This window comes from Melanotaenia boesemani, chromosome 8 (genome assembly GCF_017639745.1).
Source record: "Melanotaenia boesemani isolate fMelBoe1 chromosome 8, fMelBoe1.pri, whole genome shotgun sequence".
In the NCBI taxonomy this organism is placed as follows: domain Eukaryota; kingdom Metazoa; phylum Chordata; class Actinopteri; order Atheriniformes; family Melanotaeniidae; genus Melanotaenia; species Melanotaenia boesemani.
Genome location: NC_055689.1, coordinates 36,065,984 through 36,093,510, shown reverse-complemented (window position 1 = coordinate 36,093,510; position 27,527 = coordinate 36,065,984). Strand labels below are relative to the sequence as shown.

General features: G+C 43.4%; 1 protein-coding gene, 1 long non-coding RNA gene and 1 gene segment (V, D, J or C); 1 reads left to right on the top strand and 2 right to left on the bottom strand.

Moving 5' to 3' along the window:
- Positions 1–834: 834 nt before the first annotated feature.
- LOC121645095 (zinc finger protein 397-like) overlaps positions 835–27,527 on the bottom strand; it is an 89,266-nt gene continuing 62,573 nt past the window's right edge. The window contains exons 7-8 of the mRNA XM_041993454.1: positions 10,673–10,815; positions 835–2,334 (exon numbers count right to left, since the gene is read on the bottom strand). Coding sequence (XP_041849388.1) covers positions 1,073–2,334; positions 10,673–10,815 — 1,405 coding nt within the window. The 3' untranslated portion in view covers positions 835–1,072. The remainder of the gene's footprint in view (positions 2,335–10,672; positions 10,816–27,527) is intronic.
- Positions 14,160–21,497, bottom strand: LOC121645224. The gene is made up of 3 exons (XR_006011394.1): positions 21,410–21,497; positions 15,606–15,607; positions 14,160–14,169 (listed from the first exon to the last, which is right to left on the bottom strand). It is a non-coding gene; the product is annotated as an uncharacterized LOC121645224 (long non-coding RNA).
- LOC121645181 lies at positions 14,239–15,176 on the top strand. The segment is given in 2 exon segments: positions 14,239–14,565; positions 14,698–15,176. Coding segments are annotated over 2 exon segments (429 nt in total).

The window sequence follows — 27,527 nt, the reverse complement described above, 5'->3', positions numbered from 1 at the left end:
TCACCACATATTGTTCCTTCTGTGTTTAGAAGGAAGCAGCATCACAGCTTTAAATCCATCCTGCTGACTTTTTACCTTTTAGTTAGTAAATCCTGAGGATTTCTTTCTCATAAATATTCAGTTTTATAAATATATATGAAGAAATATTTGAACTGTTGCTGTTTAAAGAGAAAACTGCTGCTAAACCTGTTTATGTGTTTAGTGCAGGGGTTTGCAACCTTTCCAATCCAAAGAGACATTTTTCCCTTAGACAGCTAAATAAAACTCATTTAGAGACGCAGATGTTACCAGACTTTTCAAAAAGGCAAGTTAATATATATTTTTAATGAAGAGCCACCATACGATGTTTGTTATTTTTGAAGAACCACATTTTATTTCCATTTTTAAGGTTTTAAAATAAAGAAAAACATAAAACCTTTATAAAAAAAAAAAGAGGATGGACAGACTTTCTGCTAAGGAATGTAGGTATTTGTGGAAAATTATGTAAAAGAAAGGAAAAAAAAGTCCATGGTTTCCAACCTAATGACAAGAAAGATAGATTTAAAAATAAATACTTTAGCCACGTATTTAGAGGCATTGTGGAAGGTTCAGAGAAACACTTGCAGCTCCAGAGTTGCAGGTTGGAGACCCCTGATGTTTGTAAACCAAAACTTACCGCATTTTCTTTTTATAGCTGTAGGCCTTTTTTTTTAAAGGAAAGAGAGATTTTGCGCGTAACGATGCGATTAATCGCAGCATGTCATGTGATCAATCGCGATTAAAAATTTTAATCATTGCCCAGCACTAATATATATATATATATATATATATATATATATATATATATATACATCGTCTTCTTTCTTTATCTCTGCTGAGAGTTGCACGTGCACAATAAAGTCTGCCAGGGGGAAAATATGGCAGCGGACCAGGAAACAAAGCAGCGGCAGAGGACGTCAAAATTCTGCAACAACTTCACAAAACTTATAAAATAAATTAATGACATGAGAGATTTGTAAAGTGGACCTTGCGTACCACAGAAATACGTCCAATATGAAACTAGATGAGTAATTTCATGCTACTATTTATCTGTCTAAGCTGTGTGAATCCTCATGTGTTTCACCAAAGCATCCTGGCGAAGGAAACATTTTCCACATGTTTGACAAGAATACGGCTTCTCACCCGTGTGAATTCTCATGTGTTTCACCAAAGTACTCTTGTCACTGAAACATTTTCCACATGTTTGACAAGGATACGGCTTCTCACCTGTGTGAATTCTCATGTGGCGCACCAAAGTATTTTGGCGACCGAAACATTTTCCACATGTTTGACAAGAATACGGTCTCTCAGCTGTGTGAGTTGTAATGTGGCGTAACAAATATTGATTTTGACTGAAACATTTCTCACATGTTGGACAAGAATACGGCCTCTCAGCTGTGTGAATTCTCATGTGTTTCACCAAAGTACTCTTGAGACTGAAACATTTTCCACATGTTGGACAAGAATACAGCTTCTTAGCTGTGTGAGTTGTCATGTGGTTCACCAAATGAGTATTTTGACTGAAACATTTTCCACATGTTTGACAAGAATATGGCTTCTCACCCGTGTGAATTCTCATGTGTTTCACCAAAGTACTCCTGAGACTGAAACATTTTCCACATGTTGGACAAGAATACAGCTTCTTAGCTGTGTGAGTTGTCATGTGGTTCACCAAATGAGTATTTTGACTGAAACATTTTCCACATCTTTGACAAGAATACGGCTTCTCACCCGTGTGAATTCTCATGTGTTTCACCAAAGTACTCTTGAGACTGAAACATTTCCCACATGTTTGACAAGAGTACGGTCTCTCTCCTGTGTGCGTTCTTACATGAACAGTTAACTTACTTTTCGTTTCAAACTGTTTCCCACAGAACTTGCAGGAATGTTGTTTCTCATCTCTTTCATTACAATGACTTTCTAACAGAAAGGCCTCTCCTACGTTCTCATTTGTCTCCGTTAGACAGCTCTTTTCTGGCTCTGTATCTGCACACGTTGTTGGTCCTGAGTCTTCAACCGTGCTTTCCTCTAAAGGTGAATGTTGGTCTGCAGGAGGACTGTAAGAGGGAATATGGTCCCTGTTTGGTTCTGGATCACTGTGACCATCTTCCTCATGAGCAGCCGGTATTGAAAACTGATCAGTTTCATCCTTCAGCCAAAGCTGCTCTTCCTCCTGACTGCTGAGGAGTTCCTCCTCTTCCTCTTTTATACAAGCAGACTCTGGTTGCTCCTGGTCCAGGTTTGAGTTCTGGTTGCACAGCTGCTGGTCATCTTGAAGAGCTTCATCCACCTTGTAGACATATTGATGTGGAACCTCTGGAGGGATAAAGGGACAAATGAAAAACATGAAGAAAGATTTTAGTTTAGGTTAATTACTAGGGTTCCTAAAAAAGAAAAAATAGGACTTAATATTTATATTATTACTTATTTAACCATTACAAGCTTCACTGAGACTAAAAATCTCTTTTCCAAGAGTGGCTCGAGCATCTGGTCAGTATGCCTGGACGATTATGACCAAAATAATAATCACGATTATTTTGATCAATATTGTAATCACGATCATTAATCACGATTATTAATCACGATTATTCACCATGTTTGGAAAAACAGGTGTTTTTATTTAATTATAGACAAACTATGTGGCAACAATTTTAGTGAAAAATTAAACTTTAATTTACTATAGATGACAAATAATGCAACAAATACATTTACCATTAAGTGATACTAATGCTGTAGGTGACGTAGTTTCCGGGGAGACGGCAGATTCAAACTAGGCGCGCCCAAACATTTATGCTTTCAATCAATTGTATTTTGTGCCAGCCTAATCAAAATAGTCTTTAAAGTAGAAAAATAGTGTCTTTAAAAGGTACACTCCGGAGCACAGCGGGGAGGATTTGGCCAGCCTGACAGATTTTATAGATCGTTGTTACGATAGAATCGTCATGGGGAAACCAAACAACACGTCCACCCCCTCCACCTCATCCAAGGCCAAGAGACAGCGAAATGAGGATTCACCTGGAGCTATTTCACCACCGGGGAACGACTCAACGGATGTTCTGATCTCTATAGATAAGAAACTCAGTAGTTTTGATGCGCGTTTGAGCCTGGTGGAAATTCTCTACAAGGAGTTCCAGGCGCTACGTGAATCACTAGAATTCAGCCAGAAGCAGGTGGAAACTCTGGCTGTAGAAAATGCTGGTCTCAGAGAGTCAGTAAAATCACTCACGGAGGGCTTGACCCGTCTCTCAGAAGTAAACAAGAAGATGAAGGAAACGGTGATCGATCTGCAGGCGCGGAGCATGAGAGAGAACCTGGTATTTGCAGGGATTCCAGAGCAGACGGAGGAGGACCCCGAGACCACGGTGAAAAACTTCATCAAAACCCACCTGAAGCTCTCGGAGGAAACGGTGAAAAACATCTCCTTTCACAGAGTCCATCGGCTCGGCGGGAGGAAACCCGGGTCCAGCAGACCAAGACCTATTGTAGCGAAGTTCGTCAGCTTCAAACAGAAGGAGCAGGTGAAGAACCAGGGCCGCGAACTGAAGGGAACCAACTTCGTAAATGAACGATATCCCAGAGAGATTCTGGACGGACGGAAAGTCCTATTTCCCATCAGGAAGAAATCCATCAGTGAAGGCGCTCGCGCTGTCATCGCGGTGGATAAATTATTTATTAATGGACAGCTGTACCGCGACCCGGACATTACTCTGTGGCTCTACTGACTTGGTATGTGCTTTAATTTTCCTGTTTTCTCACTAGATCATGTTATATCCTTAAAACTGCCATAAAAGATAATTTAGTTAACAGTAAATCCACTGCCCGTCTCCACTACACTGCTCTCAGCACAGATGCGTTTTTTAAATTACTTTTTTCATTTGGCACTGTCGCTCTTTTCACTCTTTACACTTCTTCTCTCCGACCCTTTAACGGTTAACGGTAACACTTGTCATTATATTATATACACATCAGCACTTTTCATGATTCACAGGAACACACACAAAACAGCACAAGCGCACATACATCCCTGTCACAACCAGCTGGCAGATACACATGCACGCGGAGAAGCAGTGGGATGCACGCACACACGCTTCAGTAATATGCATATAGCCTCATTTCTGTGGTTGGTTCATGAACGAACTCACATTTGTCACTTGGAATGTGCGTGGAGCTGGCACAGGGGAAAAGAGGTTAAAAATTTTTAATCGTTTGCAAGAAATGAAAGCAGATATAATATTACTCCAAGAGACTCATTTATCAAACTCAACAATAGATCTTCTCTCAACAACCCAGTTTCCATAGATAGATAGATAATACAATCATAGATCCAGAAGGCAGATTTATAATAGTTACATTATCTATTCAAAATGTTAAGTTATGTATCGCAAATATATATGGTCCAAATGTAGATGATCCTCCTTCTTTCACTCCCTCTTCGCCTCTATGGTCACTCAGATAACACATTAATTATAGGAGGTGATTTTAACATTATACTGGACAAACAAAGTACCACAGGAGCTCATCGAGTCTGGAAATCCTCAGAAACTAAAACAGTACATGAAGGATTTTGGTCTCTGTGATGCTTGGCGCTCTCACCATCCCACACTAAGAGAATACACCTTCTTCTCTTCAGTCCACCATTCCTATTCTAGATTAGATTATTTCTTAACTAGCAGCTCGCTGATGAATGACATGTCAGAAATCAGAATCCATCCTATTAGCATTAGTGATCACGCACCAGTATCATTCACTCTGAGAAGTAAGAGCAATAAACCAGCAACTAGAAACTGGAGATTTAATACGATCCTGAGTTTATCAGCTACTTTAAAAGAGAATGGTCCTTATATCTAGAAAACAACAACTTGCCAGAAACTTCAGCAAGTGTTCTTTGGGAAGCAGGAAAAGCAGTAATGAGAGAGAAAATTATTTCCTTCTCTTCTCATAAAACTTCAGAGTTAGAACTCCTTAGAGGACGCTTACCACGTCTCCCCAGAAGAAAACACACTAAATGCTATAAGCAAAGCTAAACTTGAACTTAATGAAATAATAGATAAAAAGACGCAATTCTTAGTGCAAAGACTTTGTTTGGAGAACTTTGAGCATGGCAACAAATCTGGAAGGTTCCTGGCTAATTAGTTAAAAACAAACAAGGAGAAAACAACCATCTCCTCTGTCAGAGATCCAGAAGGAAACATCAGCCACGACCCTGACAAGATAAATAACACTTTCAAAGAATTCTATATAACATTATATACATCACAACTAACTACAACAGATGACAACATTGATAAATTTCTTAGTAACGTCAATCTTCCACAATTAAAACATGAAAATAAAATGGCCTTGGATTCCCCCCTTTCAGTCGGCGAACTCCATGAAGCTCTTCAGCATATGCCCAACAATAAAGCTCCAGGTCCAGATGGTTACCCAGCAGAATTCTACAAAGAATTCTGGACAACGTTGGCACCCACTTTCTACAATATGATATTAGAAATAAAGGAAAAACAAAAAATACCTTCAAATATGAACCTAGCCAATATTACTCTACTATTAAAACCAGGTAAAGACCCGACACTTCCATCCAGTTACCGTCCAATTTCATTAATAAATGTAGATCTCAAAATAATTAGCAAAGCTTTGGCCAGAAGGATAGAAAAAATAACCCCTCTAATAATACATCCTGACCAAACAGGCTTTATTAGAGGTAGACATTCCTCTACTAACATGCGTAGATTAATTAACATCATAGATTATTCTACTCTACATAATCTGGAATCCACAGTCATTTTTTTAGACGCAGAAAAAGCGTTTGACCGAGTAAACTGGAAATTTTTATTTGCAACATTAAACAAATTTGGGTTTGGGTCATCTTTCATAGATTGGATAAAAATATTATATAACAACCCAAATGCATGTGTGAAGATCAATGATCAAACCTCTCCAAGCTTCTGTTTGCAGAGAGGCACCAGACAGGGCTGCCCGCTCTCTCCATCACTCTTTGCTATTTTTATTGAACCCCTAGCTGCTGCCATAAGACAAAATAAAGAGATTAAAGGAATCCATGCCAAAAATATAGAACACAAGATAAGTCTTTATGCTGATGACGTATTACTCTTTCTCCAGAACCCACTGACATCTCTCCCCCAGACAATCACACTTATTAACACATTCTCATCAATATCTGAATACTCTATTAACTGGTCTAAGACTATTGTTATGCCCATTAATTGTGACCTACAAAACACACCCAATAATACAATACAGTCTGGAAACATTAGATATCTAGGCATAAATGTTTCCCCCAGGTTATCAGAACTAACAAAGCTAAATTATGTCCAGCTACTTAAAACAATAGAGGATGATCTCTCACGGTGGAGGCGCTTACCCATATCACTCATGGGGAGGGTTGCCACAGTTAAAATGATGGTTCTATCTAAAGTAAACTATCGGTTTTTAATGATACCCATTAATCCATCCTCCAACTAGGTTAAGTCACTGGACTCACATATATCTAAATTTTTATGGAAAAACAAGCCATCACGTATCAGTCTAAAAACTTTACAACAGACTAAAGATAGAGGCGGATTGGAGCTACCCAACTTTAATCATGTTTTCTTAGCTAACAAGCTGCAGTATATCTCCAAATGGCTTAAACCTAGCAGTCTGGATGAATCATGGTTAGATGTAGAGCAAGCATTATGTGAGGATGTGTTTATCTCTGACCTGCCATTCATCAGCTCAACCATCAAAACACATAAGTGTTTTAAAAGCATCAATATCAGTTCCTCCTTAGTGGCTTGGTGGGATTTTCTAAAAATAACCAAATCCTCACTTTTTCCATGTAAGTTTACACCCCTCTGGAACAACCTGACATCCTGCAAAACAAAAAGCTGATTAATTTCACTCAGTGGAAAAATAAAGGAATAAAACAGTTAGAACATATAATAGAAAATGGAAACTTCTTATCATTTAATATTCTCACTTCACAATATGGAATCAGTAGCAAAACATTTTTAGAATATCACCAGCTTAAATCTATTATATGTAAAAATATACCATTAATCAATTGAACTTACAGCTACCTATTAGGGTGGCAGAATTCATGAATCTCAATGCCCCAAAGCTATTATCAAAAACATATAGACTATTTTCTAAACTAGAAGACTTAATCTGTCTTCCAACTTCAAAATGGGAGGGTGACTTATCCAGTAACTTTAATAAAGATAAATGGTCACAAATATGTTTAAACACCTTTAAAATGACTAAAAATTCAAATATGCAACTAATACAATTCAAAATTCTGCATAGAACTCATTATACAGGACAAAGGATGTTCAGGATGGGTCTGTCACAATCAAACATCTGCACACACTGCAATGAAAACACACCAGATAACTACCTCCATGCCTTGTGGTCCTGCACACCTATCCGCAGGTTCTGGCTTCAGGTATGTGTGGACATGTCAACATGGTTTAAATGTAATATTCTTACAATCCCCGCACTGTGTCTACTAGGTGACTTGGGTGACATTAATATGGCAATTAACTCTGCACACATGATACGCACAGCATTATGCATCGCAAAGAAAACTATCCTTGTGAACTGGAAAACCAAAAATAATCTGTGTATTCAGCAGTTTAGGAATCTCTTAGTTGACCACATCAGTAGTGAGACAATGTCTGCCTCCTCAAAGAACTATTCGGCTGAATCTCATTCCTTCTGGTCCCCTGTGCTTAGTTCCATCACTTAGTGTAGGTGGAGGACTGTGACCTCGTTGCTATGGGGGTTTGAGAAATGGCTGGGAGTGACTGGTGGTTGCGGGTTCTTTGTGGTTGCCCGTGATGCGGGACCAGGCTGCTCTGCGGTGGGGGTGGCTCTGAGTCTGGCCCCGTCGGGGGCTGTGGGGGCCAGCGGTTGGAGTTGCCTCGTGGCAGGGGGTGAGGCCACTGGTGGTGCCTGGGTTGGTGGGCGTCGGTCCTGGGCCGGGTGGCCGGGCTATTCTGGGGCGGGCTGGGCAGGGGTTCTGGGCTCTGGTGCCCGGGGGTGGTCCTCCTCCCTCCGGGGTGGTGGGCTCCCTGTGTGCTTGGGGTCTGGGCCTGCCCGGATGCGCTGCCGTGGTGTGGGTTGGTGCATGCCCTGGTGTCTTGTTGACACCCTGGGACCCAGGGTATGGCCTGGGAGCAAGGGGGTGTAGGGGTTTTGAAGGAGGGCTGAGTGGGATTCGGGGGATTATAGGGGGAGGTGCTGGGGTGTGAGACAGGGATGTTTGTATGTTGTGTGTGTGTGTCTATACTTTGGATGTTTGTGTGAATGGGGGGGTGTGTTTGTGTGCGTGCGTGCGTATGCATGTGTTAGGATGAGTGGGGTGTGTCTGGGGAGTGAGAGTGGGAGGGTTGGATGCTGTGCGAGTGTTTATATTTTTTGGGTGGGGCTGAGAGGGCATATGTGAGTTAGGATGAGTGGGAGTGTGCAAGGAAATAGGTGTGTGCATGTGTTTCTGTGTGTGGTTGGGGCTGGGTTAAGTGCACTTGTGGGGGGAGGCCTGGGCGGGCCTGGGGGTGGTGGGCCGTGGGTCTGCCGCTGTCCCCATCCTCTCATTCCGTTAGGGGTGTGGGAGGGTGGGTATTTTCTGGGGTGGGTGGCAGCTCACTGGCTGCAGTCCCTAAATGGCCCGGTTGTGGGGGGCGGCCTCTCCTGGCCTGTCTTGCCCGGGGGGGCCTCCTGGGGAGCAGGGGTGCCTAATGCCACTAAACGCTCATCATCCAACGGAACGGAGGAGACCATTCAGTGGTCTCCTTGGATGCACCCCGTGGCTGCTCGCCTCTCAGTTTTAATTGCACCGAGACACCAAAACACAAGAAACACAACACACAAACAACACCTGGGGGGCATGGCATGCGGTGCACTTAGGTGGCCCGGCTCGCGGCTCATTGCAGTCACTGCCCCTCAATTTTAATTGCACACAACACACACTACATAAACAGTCAGGAGCGGGGAGGGAGAGGGTATTGGGGACCTCTTACACCCCTGCTCCTCCTGTGTGTGGCTGAGGGCGGGCAGGGTCCCGGGGTGGCTGTGCTGGTGGGCTGCTGGCTCTATGGGAGTTGGGTCAAGGGGGGGTGCTTGGGGCTCGCTGTCCGCTGGTCCGCCTGGGGTGTCCCCCACGGGGCATGGTGGGTGGGTTGTGTGTGGCGTGATTGTGTGGTGGTGAGTGATTGTGGGTGCGGCACGGGGGAGGGTGTGAGTGTGGGGTTATATGGGGTGCAGGTTGAAGTAGATGGGGAGTGGGGGGAGGGGGCTGATAGCACCCTGGTTCCCGGGGTGTGCGGCTGGAACATCAGGGTGTGTGCTGGCCTATGCCGGGTGGCTGTCTGGGGGGGCCTGGTCCTCCTAGGCATGGTGTGGGCCCTCTGCCTTTGGGGGGTGGGGCGGCCGCCTCTGGGCTCCTGGGGCCTTCGCTTGGGCTGCCCTGGGTGGCCGGTCCCTGGCGGGGCCGGCGGCTGCTGATCTTGCCCCCACTGGGCCTCCGTGGAGGCGAGGTCGCATTTGCATGATCTCACTCACCACTCTTCATCACTGATCACTCCTTGTTTCTCATGCTCTGCATGCTGACACAGTCACTGAGTTGTCTAGTGGGTTTTAATACTAAGCGATAATTATAAAAAAAAGGTTTTTGTATTTTTCCTGTGAGTTAGTATCTGGTCGCTGTTATGTCTTTTTGATTTGGTTATTATTTAAAAACTCTTAATGACTGGCAGCCCTGTTTTTTTTTTTGTTTGTTTGTTTGTTTTTTTTCTGTGTGTGTGTTTCTGCTTTTGTAAAAGTTGTAGGAAGTTTTCTGGTGTGTTCATGTACAGGTGTAACAGTTTGTTGTCTGGTGATGGTGTGGATTGAAGGTCGTTTCCTTCTGTCTGTGATCTTTTTGTCTCCTTTCTTGTTTCCCTTTTGCTCTTTTTGCTATTTTCCATCTTTTTCTGTCCCCTCCGGTCAGGTCCAGCAAGATTACATAGATTCCGTGATTCAAAGTAAATAAATAAATTAATTAATCAGATTATCAAGAGGAGCCTTACCCATAGGCCTCCCCTTGGCAGAGCAAATTTGTTCAGCACGATACAGCAACCAGATTATCATTTTGCTGCTATGATGCTGGACAGGACAAGTTAAAAAAAAATAAATGAATAAATAAAAATAAAAAAAAAAGTGTTCGAGCGCTGCAGACGTACTTCCGTCGTACACAAGGTCCGCTTTACAAACCTCACATGTATTTAATTTATTTTATTATTATTATTTTATTTTATAAAAAAGAAGACGATGTCTCACTCTGTAGTTTTTTTTTTTTTTGCCAACAATAGATGACGGCTAAATTCGTTGACGACTATTTTTATTGTCGACAACGTCGACTAATCGTTGCAGCCCTAGTTGGCAGCACTGAGTACAACCAGCTGCCGGCTGTTAAAGGGGTGTGTTACTGCGCCCTTGTTATTTAGGCAGCTTAATGAAGCTTTGGCCTTGCGTTGGCCTCCTGGTGGTTGGCAGACTACAGGGTGAGAATGTACGTGATCAGAGATGCAGCAGAGACGCACTTTGAATGTAAATATCGTCGAATTTAATTGTGGCCAAAATCGGATTCATTGTGCAGCCCTACTAGTCAGGATACCTCCAGGACGCCTCCCTGATGAGGTGTTCGGGCATGTCCCATCTGGAGGAGGCCGCGGGGAAGACCCAGGACATGCTGGACGGACGACATCTCTCGGCTGGCCTGGGAACGCCTCGGGATTCCCCTGGATGAGCTGTTGAAATTTCACAGTTTCATCCTTCAGCCAAAGCTGCTCTTCCTCCTGACTGCTGAGGAGTTCCTCCTCTTCCTCTTTAATACGAGCAGACTCTGGTTGCTCCTGGTCCAGGTTTGAGTTCTGGTTGCACAGCTGCTGGTCATCTTGAAGAGCTTCATCCACCTTGTAGACATATTGATGTGGAACCTCTGGAGGGATAAAGGGACAAATGAAAATCATGAAGAAAGATTTTAGTTTAGGTTAATTACTAGGGTTCCTAAAAAATAAACTTTTTTATACTTTAACTCGTTCCAGACTCTTGGTAGTTTTTCTCAGTTTGGGGACTGTGGGTAGTGACCGAAAGAACAAGATCGCGAGTACAAGCGGCCGAAATGAGTTTTCTCCGCAGGGTGGCCGGACTCTCCCTTAGAGGGGCTCAGAGTAGAGCCGCTGCTCCTCCACATCCAGAGGAACCAGATGAGGTGGCTCGGGCATCTGGTTAGGATGCTTCCTGGACGCCTTCCTGGTGAGGTGTTCCAGGCACGTCCCACCGGAAAGAGGCCCCGAGGAAGACCCAGGACACGCTGGACGGACTACATGTCTCAGCTGGCCTGGGAACGCCTCAGAATTCCCCTGGATGAGCTGATGAATGTGCCGGGGAGAGGGAAGTCTGGGTTTCCCTGCTGAGGCAGCTACTCCCGCAACCCGACCCCGGATAAGGATGGATGGAGGAACGGATGGATGGGCTGGGTTTGACAAACCAATTTTTTATTTTAATTATTAAAATAAAATAAGATTATTACAGTAATCTGATTACTCCCAGATAACTGATTTTGATTGTCAAGTAGATGCACTCAGTGTTTTATATATTAAAAAGTTAACTGAGATCATCTTTAATATTGAAGAAAAACAGGTGATGTTACATAATCAGGTATAAATGAATCGATATCAAATCAGATTTAATCGAAATCGAATTGAAATAGGTTGTTGTGAATGGAATTGATTCAGGAAATTAGTGACGACATCCAGTCCTGATATATACGTGTGAGCAGGACGGCAGGACCTGGGCCGGCATTGAAAGCCTCGATCGGTTCTGCTGTCCGACCTGTTGTGTGCATGCGTGGTGTCGGAACAGCTCTAGTATGTTGATGCTAGCAAGCCACGTTCCGTCCCACAACTTTGGCTCGCTGACCCGGCATTTAAAGACCGGCTTTAGCCGGTCATGGGGAACGATCGGGAAGCTTTTTGTAAAGTGTGCAGGAAAACCAATAATGTGACCTGGAACGGTGTCACAGCGATCATATCACATGGTTTTTGGTGCAACTGCAAACAACCACCTGGTTTGTTGCTGTACTGTTCCATCTCCCATCAGCCCAAACATAAAAGCTACTGGTTATTCCAGCCTTGGACATACAGGGTCTATATGGGATTTCCTGCTACCACAGAGAAAATACCACTTCATTTTATGTGCTGTGTTAAAGTGACAGGTGGATATTTCAGTACTGCTGCTGCTCAGCTAAACTAGTCTGTACACGTAGGCTACCGTCCACATCTGTCCACATCTGTCCTGGTCCAGCTCAGAAACAGCTGTAAACTGGGCCAATGAGGAACATTTTCTTAGTCCAGGTTAAAGCTGATGAGGAGACTTTGTGACTTCATCAGTGTGTTTATCTGGCTGGAAATCTGCTTGTTGGCTTATTTTACTGCATGAAATCTTTGGTGGGTCCTGCTGGACCAAACAGACCTCCACAGGTGGGCTGCTGCATGGAAAAGTTTAATATGTTTAATATGCCTTAAATTGTAATGTAATGTTTTATTTTAGGATTAAAACACTGCTCTTTTAAAATAATGCAAAACATAAAAGAACCAGTCTTTTGAACGACTCTTTGAAGTGACGACTCCCGAATGAACGACTCGTTTCAAAGAGCCATAAGTCCCATCACTACAAAACACACTCATTTTAAATGGGAACATCATCTTCCCCAAATAAAAATGAAAATGAAGCTTTTTTTCCTGAAAGGACCAAATTATCAGTCAGTTTTAGGTATTTACCCAGTAAGAACATGTGAAGTTCACTTACTTACCCGGTAACTGCAGCTAGTTCAAATGGGTAAATACGAGGAAACTACTGTTCAACAGCTTCATAATTACTCTGGATTTACCCATGAAGTTCTTAGTAGCAGCAACACATGACGGTAACTACAGAAACATGTCAGTAAAAACGTAGAAAGAAAGAAGTGTTGAAGTACAGTGAAAAGCTTCTATTATTTCCTGCTAACTACGTCCCTGCAAATATCTGCATTGGGGTGGTAGAGATGTGAAACGTCTGCAACCAGCCCACAGTGGCATCTCAGCGTCTCTCTTAGTGTTTCTGCCTGAAACTGCAGCTGCAGCATCATTTTCCTCTCAGTCTAAAACTAAATGCTGCCACGTGGACTACAGATGGGAATTAGTGAGAACGCTGGAATCTGCTACAGAGCATCTTTACCTTGTGGATCAGGTTTTCTACATGGTCCCTGACAAATAAAGCAAATAAATCTAAACTAAATGTACCGTAGAGCTCTGATCAGGATCCTCCATGAGTCCATGTGTTAGTTCATTCAGACCATCCCAGTGTTTCATACCTGTTCTGGTTAACTTTATCTGTGGATTCCAGGTGATATCCAGCAGTCTGCGCTGACGATCGATCTCTTCTTCGTACTGGACGATGGTTTTTTCAAACTCTGTGAATATTTCTTCAGCAGCAGCAGTTAGTCGCTCGCTGATAAACTCTCTCAGATGCTGAACTGAAGACATTGTTGCTGAAACACTGAAATATTCAGCTGAGAGACGACAACACAACCGTCTTCCTGCTCCGTCCTCACACGAGGAAAGCTAACGATGCTGCTAGCGGCTTGTTTACTTCCGGTTGGTGTCACACTGGGAAGTTCCGGCAGCAGAAGAGGAAGTCAACCTTTTATTCCGCTTTGTATTGGAAACATTACTTACTTAAATGTACTTACTTAAATATAATTTAACCGTAGTACTTACCTAAATATAATTTAATTAATAACACCCATGACCTTAGAAACTAATGTTGAACACTTTATAGGGATTTAATCTTTGTCCAATTACAAGACGTTTGAGAGCTAATCTGAATGTATAAATAAAACCTAAAAGCACTCAGACACCACAGACCTCCACCAAGCCATTGTAATGTGTTCCCAGTGATTTTAGACATTAACTTTGAGTCAGAATCAGATGGTGAACTTATCCCTAGAAAAAGAAGAAAATCCTGCATCCTGATCCAGATCACCCCTAAAATCTAATCACTTGTTTCTTTTCTATTTTTGAGATTTCCAGAAAATTTAATCAAAATCTGTCCATTTTTTTAGTTATGTTCCTAACAGACAAAGCAACACTGCTGAAAACATGACCTCTACTTTGGTGGAGGTAATAATTTAAAGTGATTATGGTTTTCTCTCAGCTTTTTTCAGACACCTGCAGGATGACACACTTTCTCCTCTCCAGGCTGTAGAGCTCTGTGGTAATCAGTCTTTATGTCAGACTGGTTTGAGCTGACAGAAATGCTGCACTAACTCAGATAAAACTAGAACTGTGCTGAGCAGAAAAGCAGCTCAGGTTCATGAGTCTCCTCCTACTGTTTGACTGCAGCTGTGAACATCAGACCAAACACAAAACCTCTCACAGATAATTCATCCTGAACTCCAGGTCCACCATTTCTCCTCTGGAAACATGGAAACACTGGCTGTGATTTGCTTCTTTTCAGCTCTCGTAGGTACGTATGTTTGTAAGAAGAAAACCTGGAAAACAACCAGGTTAAAAACTACAGATAGAGTTTGGATTCTCATTGAAGTGAAATGTGACTTTAGATCAGAGCTGGAAATAAAACATGTGGTCTGATCAGCAGGTAACAGCCTGGAAGATGATATAACTCCCAGCAGAGCTGAAGTGTTTTCATCAGAGGGTCAAAGAGAAACTCTGTCCTGTAACTACTCAGTTGCAGCTGAGAACCTGCAGTGGTATCGACAGGATCCTGGATCAGGTCCTCAGTTCCTTCTCCTCATCACTGTTTCAACAAGTCCAACTGTGGTGGAAGCAGAACCTCCATACCCTGGACTGACTGTAGAACTGAAGAGGGACAGAAAACAAGTAGATCTGGAGATCTCCTCTGCTGCAGTGTCTGACTCTGCTGTGTACTACTGTGCTCTGCAGCCCACAGTGACAGGAAACAGCAAAACTCTGTACAAAAACCTTTGGAGCAAAGACAACGCAATACTCCACAACGTCCACTAGAGGGCCTCACACACTGTTACACTTCTATGGTTTGTCAGGATTCAGTCTGGGTTCTTTGTACAGGTGGAAATAAAGTAAACATCACTGTTTTCTACATCATTGAACTCTAATGAAGTTATTTTATTTATTACTTTAGTACAAGCATCAGAAAATAGTAAATACACAATAATGATAAATGTTAAAGAATAAATTAAGTAAAAGAATTAATGATTTTGTTGCATCAAAAGATAAAAACTGAGATATTTTCTAATTTCAATAAAAATGTTTAATCTTTTTATCAAGTACTGTGAGTGTGTATGTCACTGGGATCACACTCCTCATCCTCCCTGGAAAGGTCTATTCAGGGCTCCTGGAGAGGAGAGTCTGTTAGAAAGTGGCCAGAGAGAAAGAAGTCTGGACCTCCTGCTTAAGGCGGTTATATACTCGTGCAGCATCAGCATCACCATCGTAGGCTCAGCGTAGCTCCACAGAGGCTCGACACACACCTCTTTTAGACCTGACGTGCACCCCTGCTACACAGACGGCTACAAGGAAGTACTTCCTTATGATTGGTCCGTTTGGGATTATGAGTTTCCGGATTTCAAGATTCAAGATTCAAAGCGTTTATTGTCACATGTACAGTAAGGAAACAGGTTTCCCTGTACAGTGAAATTCTTACTTTGCCGTCCACACCGAATGCCATAAATATTCAAAGTACATAGAAAAGACTAATTTAAGAAGAGCATGCAAAGGAGTAAACATAAATATAAACTATAGGTAAAATATAAGTAAGTAAAGTAATCTATGGACATAATGTGCAGCGTGCTACATAAACTGTTCAACATTCAGCATTGAATGAATGATTGTGCAAAAAAAGAGCTGTCATGAGGTAGACGGTATGATCTATGTGCAAATACTGAGTAATAATAATAAGGTGATAATGTAAACAGTCAGTATGCGTAAATGTACAGTCCATTGTTACTCCAGTCTGCTGTTAGCTGTTAAGGAGTCTGATGGCTGAGGGAAAGAAAGAGTTTCTGAGTCTGCTAGTCCTGCATTTCACACTCCTGTACCTCCGGCCTGAGGGGAGGAGAGTGAACAGTCCATGTTGAGGGTGGGTGGGGTCTTTGATGATGGAGGCAGCTCTCCTGAGGACTCTGCGCTGGTAGATGCTCAGCAGAGAGGGAAGGGGAGTCCTGGTGTCTTCACCGTTCTCTGCAGGCGTTTGCGGTCCGTGACAGTAGAGCTGCCGTACCACACGGTGATGCAGCGGGTCAGGATTGACTCAACGAGGCAGCTGTAGAAGTTTCTGAGGATCTTCGGTGACATGCCGAATTTCCTCAGCCTCCTCAGGAAGTACAGCCGCTGCTGAGCCTTCTTCACCAGCTGTGTGGTGTTAAGTGTCCAGGTGAGGTCCTCGCTGATGTGGACCCCCAGATATTTGAAGCTGCTCACCCTCTCCACTTCCAGCCCGCGGATAAGCAGTGGATGATGAGGGTTCCTCTCCTTCCTCATGTCCACTATCATCTCCTTGGTCTTGTCTGTGTTGAGGGTAAGATTGTTGTCCTCACACCACGTCACCAGAGAGGCCACCTCCCTCCTGTAGGCTGCTTCGTCCCCACCTGTGATGCGTCCTATCACAGCGGTGTCGTCTGCAAACTTCAGGATGATGTTGTCCTTGTGGGAGGCGTGGGTGAACAGGGTGTAGAGGATGGGACTGAGAACACACCCCTGTGGTGTGCCAACGTTTGTGATGATACTGGCTGAGGTTCTGTTCCCTATCCTGACAGACTGAGGCCTGCCAGTCAGAAAGTCCAGAAGCCAGTTACAGAGGATGGGGTGTAGTCCAAGGGAGAACAGTTTGTGGGTGAGCTTGTGAGGGATGACCGTATTGAATGCAGAGCTGTAGTCAATAAAGAGCATCCTGATGTAGGAGTCTTTATTCTCCAGGTGTGAGAGGGAGATGTGCAGTGCAGCAGTGGCATCTGAAGTGGACCTGTTGGGCCGGTAGGCGTACTGCAGGGGGTCCAGTGTGACCGGTAGGCAGCTCTGAATGTGGGTCAGCATCACTCTCTCGAAGCACTTCATAATGATTGGAGTGAGTGCTACTGGCTTGTAGTCATTCAGGCAGGTGGGGGGGCACTTCTTGGGAAGAGGGACAATGGTGGTGGTCTTGAAGCAGGAGGGAACAGTTCTCTGGGTAAGGGAGAGGTTAAATATAGAGGTGAGAATGTCTGTCAGCTCTTTGGCACATGCTCTGAGGGCTCGTCCAGGGATGTTGTCTGGCCCCGCCGCTTTGCGTGGGTTGATCCTCCTCAGGGCTTTGTTTACCTGGGCTGGTGAGACAACTGGTTTCTGCATCTCCTCCCTGAATTTGTGTGGCAACCACCATTTTTAAAAACAACATGTAATGGATCAAGTTGATGAGAGGCTGATCAAATTATTTCTTCGTTTTCTTCCACAAGCTAATAAACACACTGAACCATACTGGACACCGTTGTTGTTTTAAAACAGAAAATACCTACCGAACTGACGGGAACCACCAAAAGAACTCCGACCTGGTGAGTTTACCGGCCGATACCACCCCTGCTGCCACCTTCAGGTTAGGAGGAGAAACTGCAACATGACACAAAACTACGCTCATCCCCTACGTTCGAGTGCAGGAGCAAACTCATTAGCTCATAACCCTAACCCGTAAACAACCACATGTAGACGCCACGCAAGTATAAATCTGTCTTTAGGATGTTGCCCCCACAACCCAACACCTGATAAGCAGAGCAAAATGTATGGATGGATGGATGTGTGTATGTATGTGTGTATGTATGTGTGTGTGTATGTATGTATGTATGTATGTATGGATGGATGGATGGATGGATGGATGGATGGATTTCTTGACATAGAAACTAGATGAATCCATCCAGAGTAATTCTACAGCCAGACAGTGTTTTTCTGAAGTGTTCATGTCCAAAGACAACAACATCACTCTGGTCTGAATCTAGAAGGAGAAAACTCTGAGTTATCCAGGCCTTTATGTATTTAAGACTTCTAAGTAGTTTGAGGAACTGGTTGGTTTCCTCAGGTGTCATGGTTACGTGTTCAAGATTGAATTTATTGTCAGTTTCTGCAGTATGTGAGTACATACACAGGAATCTAAAAGGACGTTTCTCTCCATCCCACGGTGTAAAAACACAAAGAATTATTTAAAGAAAAGAAAAGAGATGAGACCCACCACAGTCGTCTCATCTGCAGACTTCACTCTGTGGTTGGTGCTGAATGTTGGTGTGCAGTCATGGGTCAGCAGGGTGAAGAGCAGGGGACTGAGCACACATCCCTGCGGGGCTCCTGGGTCCAGTGTGATGCTGCTCGAGGTGTTATTACCGACCCGTACTGCTAGTGGCCTCTCACTAAGGAAGTCCAGCAACCAGGTGCACAGTGTTGAGTCCTGTTGAGGATTATTATTTATTTTATTTCATTTAGAAGGGACCATGTACAATTTCAGACAAAAATGTTTCCACTTGTTGCATCGTACCTGAGTTAGCCTAAAGGACCATTTATGCTCGACGGAGACAGACGAACAGTTCTGTCAATCCACTATTAATGTCAAATACTCTTCTCATTCTGTCCATGTGGTCACTATGTCATCATCTTTCTATTTATTTTTATATTAGTCCAGTCAGCCTGTCTTCAATATTTTGTTCTCATTCTGTAAAATAAGGCGTCTTTCCTCTGGTTCAAAGTGGCATCATCAAAGGGTCTTGGTTCATGCCACCGAGGACCCAAACAACATCTCAACACTCTTTCAAGCTCGACATCATTCACCAGTCAAACCCCATTTCTTTCCTTTCTTCATGTTTCCACCACATCTCTCTCTTCAGTTCATCCACCAGGTTCTGACATCCATCCTCATTCAGTTTCCCATCAAACTTAAACTTTTCTTCCACTTTTCCAAACATCTCACATTTGAGGAATCCCTGCAAAGCATGAACTTCACATCTCCTTCCAACTCCAAAGAACTCTTGTTCCATGGTGACAAGAGTTCTTATCGAGGTTCCCTGAACCCCCTTAAATGGTCCCAGACTATTAAATGTGTCCCACACACACACCTACATTTCTATGTGACTAAAGTAAAGAATTCCTCTGCAAATTCTTAGAAAATGAGAAAATTCAGCTTCTCACCGTATCTGAAGTCGTGGTTTGGACTAGTTGGCTCCCGTCACTCTCCAAAGGTCGGTCCGTCCCGGTCCCTCTGTGAACAGTCAATTCAGACGGGGTTTTTTCAGTAAGGAGGTCCCGGACCTCCACCGTTCACGGTACAGGTACTTTCCTTCCGTTGGAGAGATACCTGGGAATCCGGTTCGAAGGACCAAGTTGTTATGAAACACACACACTCAGATCAGTGAGAAGACACAGCAGGTTTACTTGCAAGGAGTTTCACAGACAGCCAGAAGACAAGCTGAACACTGCTGAACTGACCTTTAGCTTAGGACACTTCTTTGTTGACCCCTAGTCCAACATGTGGGAACTGTTATCTCTCAGCCCCTGGTGCCGGACCCCTAGAATGAGGTTTACATTGACCGATCCCAGCAGGAGGGTAATAAGGTCCCTAAATGTGGTTTTACAACTGAACTCACTCCCAGAGGCAGACTTAAAATTACACAGAGTCTTGTTAAAACAGTTCTGGTCACATCATTTTCTGACTAGCTGTGTCCCTTACAGAGAGTCACAATATCATCAGCAACAGATTTCCATCAGTTTTTTAGTTTTTATTTAAGAAATCAACAAACAACATTCTAAAAAATTAACCTTAAATCTTATAAATCTTTTCTGTTCGCCCAAAATATCCAAACCAAGTTAAATATGGATAAAAGTTTTTACGTTTCCAACAGTGAAACTGGGATCCAGATTGTAAAGTCCTGATCTAAAACAGAAAGACCTTCTAAGCTCCTGAGATCAGAGTGATGAAGATGAAGCAGCCAGACTGTTAACCAGGAGGAAGAGTAACTGAGAGAAGAGAAACTACAGATGAAAGAGGAGACGGAGAGATTCAGGGAGGAGCTGAGCTGTTACTGAACTATAGAAGAGACACAAACTTCCACATTCAACACAGTTCAACACACAAACCACAAACATCACCTTTATTCAACATGCTGTCTTTGCAGACATTTGGATTCACTCTGCTGTTTCTAGTCATTCTAACAGGTTTGTTTGCTTCTTTAAAACATCCATTTCTGGATTTTCTGCTTCTCCTTCAGTTATTTGACTTCTCTCTTCCTTTAGGTGTCAGCTGTGAAGAACTCACTGCAGTCAAGAATGAAGAGTCCAGTTTAGAAGGAAGCTCTGTTACTCTGTCCTACACTTACTCTAAAACACCAACTATTGATGATTATTTCTTCTGGTATCGACAATATCCAGGAAAACCACCAGAATTCCTGATCTCTCACACAGGAACAGGAAGAGAAATATCTCCTTCAGTTCCTGGACTGTCTTTTAAAGTGATTAAAGAACAGAAACAACTGGATCTGGAGATCTCCTCTGCTGCAGTGTTTGACTCTGCTGTGTACTACTGTGCTGTGAGGCCCACAGTGACAGGAAACAGCAAAACTCTGTACAAAAACCTTTGGAGCAAAGACAACGCAATACTCCACAACGTCCACTAGAGGGCCTCACACACTGTTAAAGCTCTGATTGTTGAGTCATTGGACTGATGACAAAGACAAGAGAGAAATGAAGCAGTAAAGATCAGAGACAGAGACAGAGCGGCTGTGGAAGCAGGAAACAATCTGATTGGTTGAGCTGAACTGAAAACATCATGGCCCCGCCCACTGAACTTCAGCTCATCCAATGACATTATTTCTTCCTCATTCTACTGCAGTGGAAGAACATTGTTCATCTGCTGTGTGTCTGGCTTTAAGAACTCCAAAGACATGTTGCTTTACCTCTTTTTGCTTCTATCTCACATTCTAGGTGAGTTTAAGAACAGGGATTAAAGTTTGCTTGAAGCTGCTGCATTAACCACATATACAGACTGCATTTCACTACTTTTCTGCTTTCTTTGCTCTGATAGGATGAAAATCATCTTTGGATCATCTTGTAAATTGAACTGACAGAGTTCTACAGTTGATTTAGTTGTGAATGTCCACAGAGTAACACTGTACAGGAGACATTTTCCACTGTCTTCTCCTCTCAGCCTCATGGACAATGTTAGTCTGATGGCTTCATTTTCTCTACTTTTTCCAGGACTAAAAGCTGCAGACACAATCTCTCCTGATCAAGATGAAGTCAGTGGTAGAGAAGGACGACCTCTCACACTCACATGTAGATATCAGACTGATGATAGTACTCCTTACCTCCACTGGTACAAACATCATTCTGACCTTCAGGCTCCTCAGTTTATACTCTGGAAACAACATGGCTCCACAGCTAAATACATTCCTGATCAGCGATATTCCTCAGAAACATCGTCTACAACAACCAGCCTGACCATCAGCGAGCTAACCCTGGCAGACACAGCTCTCTACTACTGTGCTCTAGAAACACAGTGATACAAAGTGTAGAAGAGGCTGTACAAAAACCTGAACACAGATATCTGACTACTCTTCAAAGAGGAGGGAAGTGGTATTCAGACCACAGCTTCATATCAGATGGATTCTGCTCATTCCTGTTTTATCAGAGTCTCTGTGGTTCCAGCTGCAAACACTAATTATTCTAATAGAAAAACTCACCAACAATGTGCTTCATAGAGCTTTGGAAAGAATAGAAAATGTTTTAAAATGTGTTATAGAGAAGATAAAATGAAGAAAACCAAGCAGAGGTTGCAGAGTGCTGAAAAGCAGAGTTTATATTTCCACTTAAACAGATAAAATCTCAAACCTTTAAGGTTTTATAGACAATGATGCAGAGTGAATCAGCAGTGTTAGGAGAGTAGAGTAAGACAGACGTCACCATTTACCCAAAATATACAATATTCTTCCACATTTCTGGAGCATAAAATACACAAACATGTCCCCAAAGTTGCAGGTAAAACTGTTCCAGATGATCTAAGAAGTCAGAACATGCCAGAAAATCTGAGATGTGTTTGGAGCCAAAACTGTTAAGAACTTGGATTCATGAAAACCTCCAACCAGACCAGGTGTAGAAGCTCATCAGAGGTGTGGGGCATGTGGTTTTGTTGGTCCATTTGGGGTTGCTGAATGCTGTTTGGTAGGATGGGCTGTTGCTGCTGTGCTCTGGGTCTGCTGGCGTTCAGAGCCCTCACCACCACCTCTACCCCATCTTCCATCGCTCTCTGAAGGGCATTAATGACCATCATCAGCCCAGATAAAGCTCTGACCATCTGCAGTGTGTGTGCTGCAAAGAGCCCTCGTTAGCGAACACAGCGAACCTCGTGGTAATGAAAGCTGCCACAGGACGCACGCATGTCTTTGGCTGAAAGTTTTCATTTGTCAGTAGAAACTATTGTGTTGTCACAAACCTTCTCTGCAACCAGTTCTACTGCATCAAACTGGGTTTGTTGGACTTCTGGGTAATGCTCTGTGTATGATGCTGGTAAAACGCTCTGACTGAATTTTACACTTCTTATGGTTTTTAACTGGTTTTACTTGCTTTTTTACCAGTTTGATCCTTGTTATTTTAGTTGGCATTGTAATGTAGAGACGGTTTTATTCGGACTGATTAATGATTCATGTGGTACAGATGCTGTACTGGACGCTCTGCCAAACTTTTCACCAGTTTTACTGGTTTTATTGGTTTTACCTGTTTAACCCTTTTTTAGAGCTGAACTCTACGTCCACTCTATTTTTAACCCTGGTTTTTAATCCTGTAGTTTTAATAAAGAAAGGTTTTAGCCTAAAAGCAGAGAAGGCTTGAAACGGCTGCCTCGGCAGACCTGGAACTAACAAACAAACAGATCACCAACCGTAAAGACCACATCCGGAAGCTGTCCGAGGACCTGAGTAGAGATGTGACGTTCATGAACAAATCGATTCTTTTGAACAACTCTTTTAAATGAACGATGGGAACCGATTCACAGCTGTGAGCCGTTCTTTTTATATATAAATTTTTGACACTGCATTCATCAAATCAAATCAAACTTTATTTTAAAAGCGCTTTTCATGCCACAGGCAACACAAAGTTCTTTACATGATTAAAAACATAAGAATAAAAACACTCACTGAAATCTTTCTATGAACTGAGGAAAATCAAGCGTGAAGAAGAAAAGGTCTAAAAGAAGAAAAAATAATGACATGGCCTCCTTGTTCACCTGATCTTAACCCCATAGAGAACCTGTGGTCCCTCATCAAATGTGAGATCTACAGGGAGGGAAAACAGTTCACCTCTCTGAACAGGGTCTGGGAGGCTGTGGTTGCTGCTGCACGCAATGTTGATCGTAAACAGATCAAGACACTGACAGAATCTATGGATGGCAGGCTTTGAGTGTCCTCACAAAGAAAGGTGGTTATATTGGTCACTGATTTGTTTTTGTTTTGTTTTTGAATGCCAGAAATGTATATTTGTAAATTTTGAGTTGTTATATTGGTTTCCCTGATGAAAATAAATAAGTGAAATGGGTTTATATTTGGTTTTTGTTAAGTTGCCTAATGATTATGCACAGTAATAGTCACCTGCACACATAGATATCCTCCTAAGATACTAAAACTAAAAAAGCCCCACTCCAACTTCCAAAAATATTCAGCTTTGATATTTATGAGTCTTTTGTGTTCATTGCGAACATAGTAGTTGTTCAATAATAAAATTTTTCCTCAAAAATACAACTTGCCTAATAATTCTGCACACCCTGTAGGTACATATTTTGATTGTCATTCTTATATATGGTGAAATTTTGTAAGATATTGTGAGAACGAACCAGTCTTTTGAATGGCTCTTTGAAAGGAACGACTCCTCAAGATACAGCTCCCTTCAAAGATCCATAAATCCCATCTTTAGACCTGAGGTCTAAGAATGAGCAGCTGAACTTCCTGATGGACGTGGCGATAGCAGTCGATAGCATCCGTCTCCAACGGTTCTGGCCTGGTTTTATCCAACCATTTCCAGGTGTTGTCTGATGGGAGGATGCCCAGCTGTGATTCTGTGTTTACCTGGGCTGCAGGCTCGGCGTTGACAAGGGTGGTCGAGTCCCGATGGTCATCCCAGCGTTCCTCATTGGTGAGGCATTTAAAGCTCCTGGTAGAGGGACATGCCGAGAATTGTTGTGGTCATGGTGAAGAATGCACCTCCATTCAAGCTGGAGCTCCCCCCTCTCCTCCTGCATCCACTGCTGCAGCTGCCATCATGGAGGCCATCGCTTTGCCCTCTGGTGCTGCAGGTCCCTCTACCTGGAGACTGTCGGCAGCTGGAGCTGGTCTTCACGTGCTCATCGTGGGGGATTCAGTTGTCCCACATGTCCATGTGAACAGGTGCCGCACATCCTGCCACTCAGGTGTTAGCAGCTCCGCCCACCAACTCTCTCATCACCACCCCTCAGCTTCCATGTTGGTAATACATGCAGACACAAATGACCTCAAGTTCCAACAGTCAGAGACGTTAAAGATGGATTTCATCAACCTCATCAACAACATCAAACAGTTAAATAAACACTGCATAATTTCCGGTCCACTACCTTCACCCCGTTCTGGAGACATGGAGATCGGTCGCATCCGACATCTTCACATCTGGTTCAAAGGTTACTGTCACGCCATCAATATTCCATACCATGACAACTTCACCTATTTCTACAACAGACCACACCTTTTCAAAGCCGACGGCTCACACCGAATCAAACAGGTTCTCATCTCCTCACCTTGAACATTGAACTTACCCTCCACTCCTGCAAAGCTCTCTCTGATTGATGGTCCAGCCAGAACACATCTCCCCAGTCAGCCCCTCCTCTCTGACTCATCATATACCAGTGCACATCACCAGCAGACATTATAAGCCTCCCTCTCCATATCCATACACTTCTACTGTCACACGTCTCCTTCACATTTATACAGCTCAATGTACAAAACCCACATCAACAATCTCCCAACCCAACTTTCCTGCATCGCTCAACATGGCTCTTTTAAATGTCCGATGACTGTCGAGCAAATCTTTTAGAGCAAACTCCTGCTCAGATTTACCTGCATCATGTCATTTTATCGTTAACCGTTTTAACCACAGACTAAAGTCGGCTTTGACTCAGCAGCTCCACTGAAAACAAAACTTTCAGAGGAAAATCCAAAACGCCGTGGAGAAATTAGAAAGCTGAAAAGAAACTGCAGGAAAGCAGAGAGAAAACGGAGAAAACCTAAACTACCAGCCAACAGGGCTGGTATCATCACTAACTTCCTGAATCCACTCCATTCACAACGACCTGTTTTTATTCAATTTAGATTAAATCTGATTCAATATCCATTAATTTACAGCTAATTGTGTAACACCACCTTTTGTTATTGAATATTAGAGACTTTATCAGATAACTATTTTTTATAAAACACTGAGTCCATTCACTTGACAATCAAAAGCTATCTGGGAGTAATCAGATTACTGTAATAATCTGATCTGACACATCTACATGCATTTCTGAAATACCACAACAATACAGTGTTTCCCCAGATTCACAGCCAGAAATGCTGTGATGGAAACGAGTTTTCTCTTCCTTTAGGTGTCAGCTGTGAACAGCTCACTGAGGCGCTGCTGGACGGCTGGTTTTCTTCTGGGTTTACACCACCCAGAGAGGAGCTTACGAGGCCCTTCCCCTCCCACACCTCGGCTTCTCTGACCACATCACTGTCATGCTAACGCCAGCATACAGACCACTGGTTAAAGTCACCAAACCAGTTCTCAGAGAGGTACCTGTGTGGCTGGAAGGGTCCCTGGAGGTACTTAAGGACTGTTTAACACCACAGACCGGACTGTGTTTAAACAGGACGCCCCTGCAACAACAACACAGACCTCCAGGAGTACACCAACGTCGTCACTGCCTACATCACCAAGTGTACTGATGATGTAACAGTACTCAAGACCATCACTGTTCGGGCCAATCAGAAGCCAAGGCTGACAGGGGAGGTCCAGAGGCTGCTGAAGGCTCCGAACGCTGCCTTCAGAGCAGGAGATGAGGAGGGTTTGAGGACAGCGAGGACCAACCGGTGATGCAGCATCAGAGAGGTAAAGAAGCAGGACTGCAGGAGGAAAGCTCATCACTTCAGAGACAGCAGAGACACACAGAGCCTGTGGTGAGGGATACAGACCATCATGGACTACAAGACCCCCTGCAGACCTGTGACAGCTCCACCTCTCTGCTAAACGAGCTAAATCATTTCTTCACTCGCTTTGAGGCACACAACAGCACACCTGTACAGAAGTCTCCACCCCCTCCTGGAGAACAGGTGTTGATGCTGGACAGTGTGAGGAGGACACTCAGCAGGATCGATGCTCGCAAAGCTTCTGGTCCTGATAACAGACCTGGTCGTGTGCTGAGGGACTGTGTCGGGGAGCTGACGGATGTCTTCATGGACATCTTCAACATGTCGCTGAGCCAGGCTGTCGTCCCCACATCCCTCAAAACCACCACCATCATCCCTGTCCTGAAGAAGTCGTCCTCCTGTTTCCATGACTACCATCATGAGAGCAACAGCTTCTTCAGCCTGCTGCCATCAGGATGGAAACTTCAGGACCAGGACCAGGACCAGGACCAGCAGACTGAGGGACAGCTTGGTCCACCAGGCTGTCAGGATGCTGAACTCTCTCCCTGCTCGGCCCCCCTTCCACCCACCCTGGACTCTGACGCCCCCCATCATCACTTTTTACCCCCTCAGGAACAAAAACACTTTAACCAGTTTAACCACTTTAACCACTTTAACCAGTTTAACCACTTTAACCAGACCAGACGCTAACTCAGTCTGCTTTTATTAATGTGTAACCACGAACATTTAAACACTGACTGTAAGTTTCTTTTTCTATTTATTATCATGTTTATTTACTTAGTGATAGTACTTGTTTGTTTGTTTATTGGTTTACATTCTTGTATTTCATGCATCAGCTTTGAGAAAACTGTAATTTAATTTCTCTATTTGTCCTGTAAATGCTGCAGAATTAAAAATGAAAGCTGACTTTGACTTTTTCCTCCTTGTTGAAGTGAACTTTTTCCTCCACTAGAGGCCACATGATGAAGTAGGCGGGGCTCTACTTCTGCACTGTGTTCAAGCTTTCTGTCAATAAGAAGAGCTGCTGTGAAGAGAACAATTGTCAGACTGAATGTTGAACATCAGCTAGTTTCTCCTGCTGATTGAAACCTTGTTGTACAGATGGAACATTGGCTGTGGATTATTCTGGCTGCTCTTTTCTTTGGTAAGATAGAAACTCAACATGTTTCCTCTTCAAACACTTGAACACATTACTGAGCTGTACATGAAGAGCTTTTAATGTTCATTCTACAGAAAATCACAGCACATCATTTCTGCTGCCATTTGTTACCTTGTAAAAACACCT